Source organism: Vombatus ursinus, unplaced genomic scaffold (genome assembly GCF_900497805.2).
Source record: "Vombatus ursinus unplaced genomic scaffold, bare-nosed wombat genome assembly UNPS02014884.1, whole genome shotgun sequence".
Lineage (NCBI taxonomy): Eukaryota > Metazoa > Chordata > Mammalia > Diprotodontia > Vombatidae > Vombatus > Vombatus ursinus.
In genome coordinates, this window is record NW_020954662.1 from 560747 (window position 1) to 574727 (window position 13981).

The window sequence follows — 13981 nt, forward strand, 5'->3', positions numbered from 1 at the left end:
GAGGAGGGAAATGAAAAGCCTGACTTTTGAAATCTAAGAGCTCTTGTCCATCTGTCTTGTTTCAAACAGCCTCCATTTAAGCTCTTAAATGTGTGCAGAGTGCCCCTTCCACTAAAAATATTTGGGGTAGTGTTAAGATTTTTTTTCCCAAGCTCCAATTATGCCTGGCTCCAGGAATAGAGGCTTGAAATGTCCTGGTCTCTGAGCCAGGAGAAATGTAAGTTACAGGTTTCTTAAAAATTCCAGGCTCACTGTCTGCAAAAGAGATTGGATCATCTCTGTCTGATCAAACCTTCTTTAAACAAAACCCATTTGGGATCCTCACCGTTTTCCTGCCTGCCTCAGGAATCAGAAGAGAGCACAGGAGTGTAGTGGATAGAACGCTGCTGGAAATTTGGAGGACCAACCCAGGCTGTGGCCTTGCCTTTTTTCTTTGTGTTGTACTATAAGGGAGTAATTTCCCTTCTTGAGTCTTTAATATCTCCTCTATAAAATAGAGGCAGCCAGATGGCTCAGTGGCTAGAGCACTGGGCCTGGAGTCAGGAAATCCTGAGTTCCGATCTAGTGGGTGTGACCCTGACCAAGTCACTTAACCTCTGTCTCCCTTAGTTTCCCTCTGAAAAATGGAGATAATAATAGCACCTACCTAGATATGAAGAAAATGTTTGTGTGTCTGCCTAGAATAACGTCCACAAAGGATGTATCTGGAAGAGCAGCAAATGGCATCTCAGACCTGCCTTTAGTGAGGGAAAATGGCTTGGGTTCAGGCACAGACACAGAGCTTTCAGCCCCCTGAGAACCTTCTAGTCCTGTCCTCTCATTTTAGGCAAGCAGCCTGATCTAGTGTGGAGTGCTGGGTCTGGAGTCATCAGACATTAGGTGTGTGATCCTGGACAAATCACCTGACTTTTATCTGTCTCAGTTTCCTCATCTGTAAAATGGACATCATAATATAGTACCCACTTTCAAGGCCTGTTATGGAGCTCACATGAGATATTTGTAAAGCACTTTGCAAGCCTTAAAGTCCTACATAAATAGTCACTGTTGTTTTGTGGAGTAAGAGGCTCAGAGAAGTCTGTCACACAATGCTCATTCTTTTCAGAGATGGGCTGTGCTTTCTGCATACACCCCACCATCCCACCTTTGCTTGCCTGTACTCAGGTAGTTGTTGGGACAACCTCACCTGCTGCTGTTTCTCTTCTGAAATTTGGGGAAAGGAGATGATCTTTGTTTGGTTTGGTGTTTAAATGTTTGTTTTAAATATCACTCAACAGGGGAAACATTTGCCATCTCTATCTCCAGGTTCATTACAAGAGTGACTAACTTAGAATTCCAGGATGTCTCCTGAGGGCTTCCAGTGGGACAAAAAGATTGTCTCTTCATTTCCTACTTTTCTCCACCTCAACCCCCACTGTGAACATTTGCCTTTGGTGCTTTTTAGAATTAATTGCACTCATATGTAGATTTGCTCTGCTCCCTATTCCCTACCCCATTCTGTCTTCTTGCTAATATTTGGGCTGGTAGAGTACAGAATGGTTTCTACAATAAATTCCTATTTCTGTAATACTTTAAGTCTTTTAAAGCAATTTCTTCACAACCCCTGGTGGAGGGTGGGATGTGTAAAGTATTATCATTCCACTTGACAGGTGAGGAAATGGACTCCCAAAGGTGAGGCTCACCCAGCTAGTAAGTGTCCAAGCTGGAGCTCACCCTCAGGTCTTCTGTTCTCAAGGGTTTCGTTTTTCCACTTCCACTATGCTGCCTTCTCTTTTCAGTGCTTCCCCCTTTCACCTGTTCATCAATTTCCAATCTATATTTTAGAGTTCCCAAACTTCATCTTAGCTCTCTCACACAGAATAGGGTCAGAGATGGATTCTTCATTCCTTAAAGGGAGGAACCTTTTGTTATTTTACCTCCTCTCATGTCTAAACCCAGTGCTTGGTACATAGTAGGTGCTTAATTCAGAATTGATCTGGAGTACAATAACTTCAGATGAACACGTAGGCAGGCTAGAGGTTGTCTACATACCTGCCTTGCTTCCTCTTTGGGGGTTCCTTGTGCTGTTGTCTGTAGCTCTCTGCAGTGATTTCTTTGGTGTTCGCCCTAACCACCAAGAGGGGCGTAAAACCTACATCTGGTTAGCCAGGGGACGGTGAGGGGGGAGCCTTCTTTCTTATTCTTCTGTTTTGCTTTGATTTTTGCAAAATCTGAACCAGCATTGCGGTAAGTAGAGAAAATGATCTCCTTGTAAGTAATAGGTTCCAAAGGGCCCAGCTGCTTTTGGTCAAGCTGTGGGGGCTGCCGCCCGAAGAGCCGTGCTCTCACCTGTCTAGATGCCAAATGTGGTTACTTCTCCCCACCACCACCCCATCTTCCATTGCCAACAAATTCAGGGGAAGCTTAAAACCAACTTAGTTACCTTTATGCTTAGAATTGGCTATGAAAATGCGTTCGTTGGCTCCCAGAATATGGCGTAGCCCTTGGCTGCTGGGGAAAAGGTTCTTGTGTGTGAAGGAGCACAATGAAGATTGACAGACTCAGAGGACTGATGCTGCTGCTGCTGTTGTTCTTAACAAACAGTCCTAAAGCAGAAATCAAGGGCATCTAGAAATCCAGCAAGATGTTTGAAGAGTTGTTGTACGCAGGGGAAATAAGAGAGTTAGTGTGGGTTGCATACCATGGGAACGGTAAGATTTTGAAACCTGAGGGGAGGGTAAATGGCTCTTTTCTTGTATAGTCTCTGTACTACCCTCCCTACCCTTCTCTCCCCTCCCCCTTTATTTTTTAATACTATTCCTTTCTCTGAAAACCCAGCCCACTGAATCCCACCTGCAAGAATTAATGAGTAGGTCCTCAGCTTACAGTTCTCTTTCAAGCCTTTCTCTGTGATTAAATGTTTTCCTGATGTGGCAAAATGCATTTAAAAGGAAAAAAAATATATCCTAGCTAGTATTTGTGTTGAAGAGAAGCTGGTTCTCATTACTTAACAGATTTTATATGCCTGGCATTCAGAGGGCTGGGAGCCCTTGGGATGGCCAGGAGAAGCAGCCTCTGTTCATCTGTGATTATGCTGGTACATTTTCATCCCTCAACCTTTATGTGAACCAGAGATCCCTCTCTGCCGCAGTAAATAGCTCATGCATTGCTCTGGCCAAAGAAAAGTCATCCCATGATAGCCAGCCTTCTAGCCACAAGTCTTGCAGCGATCTTGTCTAGTCTTTGGACAATCCTTTTCTAGGACATACTCGGAGCCTTTCCAGCTTAGGAGCACTTTGTCATAACTTGTACTGATGGTGTAGACTTAAGAAACCCAAAGTCACCTCCGTATCATGAAGAAACATTGGAGTAGGCCTTAATGAATTAATTTTGGATGATAATGATGATTTTAATACCTCTATTAAAGTCTGCCCTGATGTCTCATTGTGGTTTGGAGATGATCTTGGGTTCTCATTCCTATGCAAGCTCCTACAGGCCTTACTACACTGAAAGGCTTGGAAAGCTGGACTATGTACCTCTTCTGAGGACCACTTGACCTGAATTTGGAGAGGTTTATCACCAACTGGGCTACTAGGGGATGGGGTTTTGGTTTTTTGGTTTGTTTTTTTTTTTAACCACAGCAACTCTCTAAGACTGCATTTAAGCATTAGACAAGATGCTGAATCTGGGGCCAGGAAGACCTGAAATCTGTTCCCACCATTTTCATGTGACTAGGTGTGTGACCCTGCACAGATCTTTTTCCCTCTCTGAATCTGTTTCCTCATCTATAAAATGAGGCTAAACCTCATGAGATGATTGTGAAGCTCAAATGAGATAATGTCAGAAGACCACTTTGTAGATACTTCCATGACTGTTGCTCATTGTTATTAGTATTCTGAAAAAATTTTAGTCTGCAGCAGGGAGGGATATCAGTGTCCCCACACTGATGAAGTTATGCATTGCTAAGGTAGTAATAGGGGGCAGGTAGGTGGCCCAGTGGTTAGAGTGCCAGGCCTGGAGTAAGGAGTACCTGAGTTCAAATCTGGCCTTGGACACTTACTAGCGGTGTGACCCTGAGCAAGTCATTTAACCCTGTTTGCCTCAGTTTCCTCATCTGTAAAATGAGCTGGAGAAGGAAATGACAAACTATTCCAGTATCTCTGCCAAGAAAACCTCAAATGGGGGTCATGAGAAGTTGGACATGACTGAAATGACTCAACAACGGTCGTAATAGAGTTGTTCAGACGCTGCCTAATCCTTTGCTTTGGGAAAGGCCAAGCTGCTTCTCCACCTAAACACCTTACCCCATCTACTCCCCACCTCGGTCATCTGACCAATTAGAATGCTTCAAAGCACATTTAAGATTATGCATGAAGGAATTTGTGTTACATTACCTTACCCTCCACAGGGATACCGTTTATGACTGAATCTCAGAGTAGAAAAGGACTTTGTAAGGTACCAGTCCTGATCCATACCTGACTAAGAACCCCTTAACAGCATGTCTGACCAGTGACTTGGCCTTCTCTTTGCTGGAACATCTGCTGGAGGAAGGGACTCTGGAAGAGGGAGGCAGGCTGTTGGTTTTGAAGGGCTCTCCTAGTTAGGAAGTCTGTCTGCACATGAGGCTGAGTGCTACCTCTCTGTTACTTGTACCCTTTGTCTCTGGTTCTTGCTGAGACCATACAAGATGAGTCCAATCCCTCTGTCACAGGACAGCCATTCAGATACTTGAATCTTTCTCTTTTCCAAATGTCCTCTTGGCTAAGTAATGTCAATCTTCAGTTCTTATAACCAGTCTTACAACTGGCCTTTTCTCTTCCATTGTCACCAAATCAAGGGGCAAACTCCATAAACAAGTGTTTCTAGTGTCTGTGTTGTGTGAATTATCTGAGAATATCCCACCAGAGGTATTTGTTGCCACGGTCCCCACAGTTATTTAACGATGAGTCATGGCATACTTCCTGGTATCGTCAGCTTTGGGCTTGGCTCTGCTGTTCCAGGGCTTTGTTTCTAGCAAAGACTGATTGATGTGAGCTTGTCCTTGTGTTGTTCTCCCTGCAGGTCACCTTGGAGCAACAGGTATGACCCTCCATTGGAAGATGGGGCCATGCCATCTGCTCGCCTGCGTAAGCTGGAGGTAGAAGCCAACAATGCCTTTGACCAGTACCGAGACCTGTGAGTTGGTTAGATCCTCCCAGAGCCGGGGCTTGGCACGTGGGTAAATCAGATATGGGAACGAGAATCCGGGCTGTCTCCTGCCAGTTTCCCTTAATCAATTTGATGTCTTTGAGACTTAATTGTAGGCATAAGAAATACCAGTATGGTAATGTAGCCAATTTAAAATAGCTCCTTGGGAGCAAGGCACTATATGCTCCTTGGGAGAAACTACCATATAAATCTAAGATTATATTAGTACTTATTCAGTTAAGCTTTGTTATGATGTCCGGGGCGGGGGTAGAGGGGGAGGACGGGGGTGTCACTGCTCTCAGACAACATGATAACTGAGACAGTATTTGAACAAGACTTGAGTAATGTGACCTCTCCCAGCCCTTAATTGGGAGAGGGATTTGACCTGTGTGCTGCATTGTATTCTTTAGGGCCCTCATAGCCATGAGCCCACAGACAAATATCTGTGTAGTGCTATATTTTCTTAGGACTATATTACCTTCCTCCCTCCCTCCCTTCCTTCCTCACTCCTTCTCTCCCTTCCTTCCTTTCTTCTTCCTTCACTCACCTCTTCCCTCCCTCTCTCCTTCCCTCCCTCCCTCTTTTTCTCCTTCTCTCATCCCTCTCCCGTAGGACCACATAACACCTGTGATATAGCAGAATGGGTAAGAACAAAAAGAACTAGGGTAAAAAGTAGTAATCTCTTATTTTCCTAAAAGTCAAACTTACAGAAAACTAAACCATCTGTCTTCTTTAGAAGTGACAGGAAAAGGACTCTTGAGTGACAAGAGCTATGTGCTTGATGTACATGTGTTTCTATGCATGGATCATATGTGTGCGTGCGTGTGTGTGTGTGTGTGTGTGTGTGTGTGTGTATAACAACAACCAATATTCCTTAATTTGGTCATCAGATCTACTCCTTGGCCTGTTGACTGATTAGACAGAGCTGCTTCTCAGTGCTTCCATTGGGCCTCAGAGGGCAGGGATACTGTTAAAGGTAGGCCTCTGAGAGCCTGCAGCTCTGTGACTTTCAAACGGAGAGACAGAATAACGATAAAAAGCAATCAGTGATAACGGATGCTTAATATACTCCCCCTGGTGGTCCTTGAGGGAATCATTGGTTTCTATTATAGCGGATGCACAGGACGGTCACAAATAATTGTGCTGTCTAATATTTGAGGGTTAGAATAATGATGCAGAGTTGTCATGACAGGGCTAAAGTGTGCTTAGCATATACTGTTAGATAAGTATTGTGTATTTTAGGCAGAGTTCTACTGAAAATAAGAATACAGTTTTGGCCTGGAAAGGGCCCTGTCCAGAAGGTGCCAGAGATTTGTGACTATCTTCTAAAGCCTGGAGGAATTTTGATCCACACTCAAGGAGACACAGCCCCGACCAATGAAATCACAGTATTGAAAAGGGACTTAAAAGAGGAGTCAGTTCAGTTATGAGAGGAAGGCAGTGTGGGTAGAGGCCTTGCCTCTGTCAGGACAGGGAGACCTGAGTTCAGATCCTGCCTCTGATATGCATTAACTATGGCATTTTTCCATACATACATAACCATGGGCAACTCACTGAACAATTCCCTATCCAAGGCAGCTCTTTCCAGCTTTAAATTGTAGATGACTTCATAAGCTTCGTCAGTGGAAGAAGTTCTCATACCAGAAGGTTCCTATAGCCATGACCCCACAAGTCTTGCCTCCAAAAACAGCATCTTCAGCTATCTGAAAAATGCCCATGTGCAGGATGGCTTGTTACTTGTTACATGACCATTTTGAATAAAAGCTATTCCTGTCCTTTGTTTTTGTTGTTCTGTAACTTCCACCACTTTATCGTCTTACACTCCATAACTTAGGAAAGGGCTTCCCAAAGAGTGGGGCTTCCTCAGTTGGATGGAGAAAATAAGTTTAAACCAAAAACTCGAGACTGAGAAGTCAAAATTCACGGCAATGCCAGGGACCTTCCTGCTTTCTTGATTTCTCAAAGCACTGACTTGTTGGTCTTGGTATTTTGGTTTTGGCTGCCTGTGCCATGTCAGGAGTTTAAGAAGAGCAGAAGCCTCTACAAATTCATCTCTGAGGATGGGGTCTGGACCCTCTGGGGAACATACTGTAGGGACACAGGGCAGTCTTCCTCAGTGCAGATTATCTTCTCTTTGGGCCAACTTTGCTTGTGTAGCTGAGTCTGCATGTAACAGATATTTTATCTTGCCGTTAGCTAGCTTTCTTGCCCAATTCATCAAACATTATTTTGTACTTATCCCACTTGGTACCTGTCCCATCCTCTGTACCAGGGCATGGATCCAGAGCAGATTGGAGACTGCTCCTAATGGATGGATGTCCATAGCACTTCAGTGCATCCCATTGCATGCTAAAGCACAGATCTAGAGCCAGGACGGACCTTGGAATCTACTTGGTCCAGCCTCCTCATTCTATCCATGAGGAAACCAAAGCCCAGGAAGAGTGAGTGACTTGCCTAAGGTCACACAGGCAATAAGCACCAGAGGTGAGATTTGAAGCCAAGTCCACTTATTCTAGAGCCAGCTCTTTTCACATGGCAAACTCAAATTTGAATGTACTTCAGGGAGACCATAAAGAAGACAAGAACAACTACAGCCCAGAGAGCAGCTTTGCCACATTGGACGGACAAGGATATTCCTTCCATTGATGCTGGACTTGAAGAGAGTCAGGTCAGGCCTTCTCATTCTGTACGGTTCCTGTCCATGCCTTCTGCAGCATTTTTCTAGAGGACCCAGCCAATGCACTGAAGGCTGGCTATCCATCCTGCCCTCTCATAATGTAACCAGTTTGCTTTTTTAGTTAGCATAATGTCCTCGATAATATATTTTTCAAAATGTAGTTTTATTCTGATGCCTTCTGTTTTTTACCCCAGAGTGTTTTTTTGTTATATCATATGTCCTCCCCATTGTTGAATCCTCCTTTGTAGGAAACTTGATGATGGTATCTTTTATCTCATTTCTCTTATGTAAGAAAGAGATGAGTCTAGCTTTGGAAAAACAAAGTGGATAAAAAATGGGGACTGCCCAGATCCTGCCATGCAATTGGATGGACAACCTACTAACTTAGGCCATCTTTGTGCGCTTATTAGTGACTGACCCACAGTGGACACTTAATAAATGCTTGTTGATTGGATAGCTGCTGTGTTTGGGCAATGAACTGGTCCCATTGAAATTAGTAGAAGGTAGAACTCAGACAGGGTCTCATTTGGAGAATTTTATAGTATATTTGGATCCCATTTGATCCCATGATGCTCCATCATACTTACACACAAACATACACTCACACACACAAACACACAAACATGCTTTTTAATGACTGTTTCTCATTGAGCTTAAATAGATGGACCCAAGCACAATCAAAGTGATGGCAGCAGGATCCTGACGATATTGCAGGAAGTCCCAGATTTCAGTTAGTCAGAGTTGGTTGTTAGCTGGGCACTGAGGAGGGACATCAGTTCTCTTTGAGTTCATCATGATATCATTCAAGTGTAATGAGTTACCATCCCCTCTGTGTATAATGTACAACCTCCAGTCCTTCGGCCCCTTCTGGACCATATACTGGCAGGTCCATTTCTTATGATCAGAGAAATAAATCTTTTTTACTAATTGGCATTTTCACCTTCAAAGCTCTCATGGATACAGTGTCACATGAGCATGTTTTGGTTTTTACCTAGTTGCTTGATAAGGGGTGAGAGGAAGTCTTAAGTGTCAATCGCTTAGGTTGAGCTGTAGAGAAAAATGGAGTCAAACCACTGAACTGGTAATGGAAAGTGTCAAAATTAGAGTTAGGGGACTTTTTAGTTCAAATCTCAGCTCAGTTGCTTACTACTTATGTGACCTTGGTCAAATCATTTCCATTCTTCTGAGTTTCAGTTTCTTTCATCTGTAAAATGAAATGTTTTGTCCTAATCCATAAGATCTCATTCAGCTCTCTAAGTGCTGTGATTCTCTGAACTTGGGAAATCCAGGTTTCTGACTACATAGTTGTTCTTAGAGTCTGGGTTGGAAATTGATTCTTTTTCTTTTGGTCCAGGGAAGTAGAAGAGCATACTCCAGATTTGGGGTCCTTAACATTTTGCTGGTCATGGACCCTTTGGGACACCCAGTGATGTCCTTCTCAGAAGAATGTTTTTTAAAATAATTGAAGGAAATGTTAAATTTCACTTACAAATTAGTAATGTTAAACAGGTAATGTTTTTCCTCATCCAAGTTCCTGGACCTCCCTCCCCTGAAATCTGTCAATAGCTCCATGTACCCCAGGTTGAGAACCCCTGCTGTGGATGAATATATTAGTGGCAGTGGGCAGGCAGAGAATTCTTTGGCAGCACTAGCTGTCTTCCTGGGAAGACTGAGCCCAATCAGGATACATGCTGATGCTCTGGAACAGGAGTCAGCAAACTGTGACCCAAATCCAGCCCAGACATTTAAAAAACAAACCAACCAGCTAACCTAGGTAGCCACTGAAGTTCAGAAGTCTTCATATTAAAGTAAAAGGGAAACGCTGGACTTGACTTTTCCCCCTGGCAGTGTTCCTATCATTGATTTTGACAAAAAAAGATTTAGTAAAAACTGCATTGTTAGTTTGTGGAGGAATCCCGTACCTTGTCACCTTTCTCATATGTGTGGCTTTTGGTGAAGCCAGCCTGTCACATGCTGACTTTTATGGCCCTCCTGGACAAGATAAGGGATTGGGAGGGCAGGGCTGAACAGAGGCTCAAGAATGCCAGCCAGGCCTCCCAGCTGTGGCTGGGAGGAGAGAGACAGAGCCAGAGACAGACTTAATTCTCCCATCTTGAGTAGAGGACAAGAATGCTGTTGTATGCAGGAAGAACTCATATCCTGGGTCAGGAGGGCTTGGAAAAATGAATAGTTTTGTCTCCTTAGGAAGGTTGTTTATCCTCGTGCAAAACAGAAGCTGGAAGAACCATGAGTAGAAGAATCATTACTTCCATTTAACTTTTTTCTAATTCTCTTATGATCCAGAATTCTTATGCCCTCTGATTATTCATAAGGTCAAGACTGAGTTTGAAGATTTACTATCCTTTCTTTGCTACCTTCTCTTTTCCTTGCCTTACAAAGGCAAGTCATTGAAAGAACATAAGGTCCAGTTATGGCTGTGCTTTAAGTGATAAGATTTAGAGGTGGAAGGAACCTGAGGGATCACTTAGTACCCTGGCACACTTTCCCCTGCAAACTGCCCCTGGTTTCCTTTCTCTCATCCCTTTTTCCTCCAATCTTCCATTCTCTTCTCTTCTTTCTCTTTCATGTCTTCCATTTCCTTTTCTTTCTTTTCTCTTATGATCTTACTTCTCCAAGACAAGGAAACTGATCTGTGATAAACTAGATCAAAGGCTTTAAAATTGGAAGGGACCTTAGAGAACAATCAAGTCAATCCCTCTCATTTTACAAATGAGATAACTGAGGCACATAGAGATTTGTGCCTTGCCCTGGGTCACTTAACTTTATATCTGAAGCAGAGTTTGAGCACACCTCATCCTGACTCCATGTCTGGTGCCCTCTCCATCAGAGCATCTAGCTGCCTCATCAAATCCAATCCCCCCTTCATTTTTAACACAAGGAAAACTCAAACCCATGGAGGTGAAAAATGCTGTAATCATCCCGGTGTAGTAAATAACAGAGCCAGCCTTTAAACTCAGGTCTTGTGGCTCCAATATTCCCAGATGTATTTAATCAAAGCAGATAATCCCTCCATTAGTGCCCTTGGAAGCTCATCTGTACCTTAGGAAAAGCCTTCTGGAGTTGCTTTGGCTGGAATAAATTCATCTACTGGTGACCAGGCCTTTAGTGATGAATGAACCTCTTCACATTACTTGAGGCTAGTTTTTGGATAGCCAGACAGCCCATCTTATTCAGGCCAGGTGTGTCCAAGCCTTTCTAGCTCTGCTCTTCATGAAAATCCATGGTCCTCTCCATGCCTGTCGCCACAATTAGGTATCCAAGGGAGTCCTCAGTGGAGCAGTAACTGCAACATTCATCTGATTTCTTTGGCAGCATGGCTGCTGAGGGTACAGAAAGTTGGTGGTGGGGAGCCTCTTTTTTTAGGCTGAGGTGGGTTAGTTGACATCTTTGTTTGATTTTGAAAAGGCCAGCCAAGCCAAGCTTCACTAAGAATGGGGGTTTTGTTTTTTTTATCTCATCCTCCAAAGTCCTAAGGAGAGGTTTGGAATAAATTTACAAGAAGAATCCTAGTATCCTTTTCCTAGTCACCTTTGGTCTAAAAACCAAATGTTGCATGTGAGAGAATTCTTTCCATCATCAGACAATGTTAGTTTTTGTAGCCTAATACACTCTGGTTTCTTGGTCATTTTTCCTCCATCAGACCCCCCCCCAACCTTTGCTGCAGTCATTGTCTCCTTATCATGCATCCTTCTGGAGACATTGTTAGACGAATGGAGAGTGATTTAGAAGTGAAACCTAACCCACCCTGTAGTCATGTGACTCTCTCCCAGAGAGCTGAAGCTGGTGGTTTCCTTGGCAGGCATCTTTTTTGCTGCAAGAAGATAGCATCACCTTCATTCCCAAGCTAACATTTTCACTGGGGAAAGCTACCATTCTCTCTTATGACTTGTTTTTTGATCCTTGATTCTCTTTCAAGAACACTTGACTCTCCAGGGAGTCAGAACGAATGATCAGTGTGTGGAATTAATAGGCTCATGTGGGCAGTCATGGGGATGGACTGAAAAGCAGGCCTTCCAGGCCTGCTTTTAGACTCATTGAACTTGAGAGATAAATTAGACTTTAGAGATGATCTATTCCTTGAGGGTCCAGCGTGCAACCCACCTGCCTCAGTGCCTTTGTATAAGTGACTGGCATGCCCTTCCTCTTTATCTCCACCTCTTGGCATGCATTGTTCCCTTTAGGGTTCAGCTTAGGTGCCAACTCTAATCTGGTGTCTTTCCTAATCCCTTGATTAGAAAAGTATGCCTTGTGTTTGATTTTTAAAAATATACATTTTGTATTTACTAATCTGGATACATGTTTTGTCTTCTTCCCCCCCCTTCCCCGCCCCGCCCCTAGTAGAATATAAGCTCCTTGAGGTGAGGGGCTGTTTCATTTCTGTCTTTGTGTCCCCAGTACCTTGCACATAAGTAGATATTTAATAAATGCCTATTGAACTGAACCAAATTTTGACCTTAAGAGGCCAGAGAAGGTGAGATGTTGATGTGAATGTTTTACTGAATTAGCTAGCACATGTGAACTATTAAACTAGCAGAGCCTTTCCACCAGCCTGCTGAGACCTCTGTGTAACCTACTAGTGCCAGGGGTTAGGTTGGCAGGCATGGATCATTTAGCAATGGAAAAAAATATCATGGGGCCACCGTCCATGTGGATTTCTGTTCTGTGACATGTTATTTTTTAAAACCTAGACATACGCTAAACTGGGCCCCTCATTTTACAGTTGGGGAAACTGAGGTCTGGAAAGGTAGAGAGATTTGACCAAGGGCATATGGCTCATGAGCAACTTGTTACCAAAGACATTCAGGAAGAGTCTCAGTGACCTCGCCTCAGGGCCATTCCAGGAATCACTGACCCCTGGGATCCCTTCCAGTTCTTCCACGCTTTGTGTCTGCCGTGGCAGAGCAGAACCGTAGCCCTGCTCTCCTGATCCCTAGTCCAGGGTTCATTGCACATTGGAGGTACCATCTTGCTTTACACATGGTTCCAGGAGGGATGGAGTCAGAAGCAAATGGCATCCCTTCTCCGACCTTTATGAAACATTCCCCAATTATGGATCAGAAATCTTGGATGTAGTGTTACAATTGCTCCTCCTCTCCCAAGCCAGAGAAAGGGCTGCAGGTTATAGGGAAGGTGATGAGGTGGGTAACAAGTACTGTTCCCTTTGAACTCCCCGGGCTGCGTTCCTATTATTATTCATCAAGTCCCCCAGTTCCATCTTCCCTTTTTAACAAAATAGTCTGCCCTTTCTTGACTGCCTATTCTGTCATCAGTAAAAGAAGAGAGGACCAAAGCATGGTAATGGTAACCATTTTTTCCCTCAAGAATAAATATTGGGGAGCTGTTGATAGCTCAACCCCTACCAGCTCTGTTTTTATATTGAAGTTGTCAGTTTGCTAAAAATTCTTAGGAGATGACAGCTAGAGTGTTGATCCTGGGAATGGTTAATATCAACTCTGGTCATCCTAAATTTCATCACTCTCATCCCCTTCTATATGAATGTTGCTTTCATTTCCCCCACCCCACCACCCCAAGTTTCCTTCCTAAGGTTTTTCCTTCCTAATTCACCTGAGCCCTTAGGTGAATGTCATTAGAAGTTAGTCCCTGGGAGAGAAGAAAGATGACTCAGGAAAGGAACACCTCATCTGTGGTTGGTCAGTGGGTTAGACTAGCATTCTTCCTCTCCAAATGCGACTCCATCTGGATTGTGAGGATGGATCACTTTGTTTTCTAAAACACTAGCCCTTACAGAGCCCAACTGTCAGAAGACCGCCTCCATTGTCCATAGAGATGATCCATTGTGTGGAAGGATTTAGACCCACACAGCTGATTTTCTGTGAGCATTTGCTTTATGAGCCCCCCTCCACTTGACCCATTGAACCCCAAGATCTGCTAGCCAGTCTTAGGTTCCCAGAGAGAACAGAAAACCTCCATTGTGGGCTTCAGGTTAGGTTCTCACAGCTGCTTCTCTTAACCCTGGTTCCGCCTGAGGCCAGATGTTCTAACTGAATGGGTTGGCATAGCTTTCTTCCAAAGATGATTACTCCCATCTGCGCCCTCTGTGCTGCGATCCGGGGCTCTTAACTCCAAGCAGATAATACCTTCAAACATGCGGTTGCAATT

General features: G+C 43.8%; 1 protein-coding gene across 1 annotated transcript in view; it reads left to right on the forward strand.

Moving 5' to 3' along the window:
• The window catches only part of LOC114028473 (F-actin-capping protein subunit beta), a 165400-nt gene that overhangs the window by 116143 nt on the left and 35276 nt on the right, over window positions 1-13981 (forward strand). Inside the window, exon 4 of the mRNA XM_027842707.1 lies at window positions 5038-5151. Coding sequence (XP_027698508.1) covers window positions 5038-5151 — 114 coding nt within the window. The remainder of the gene's footprint in view (window positions 1-5037; window positions 5152-13981) is intronic.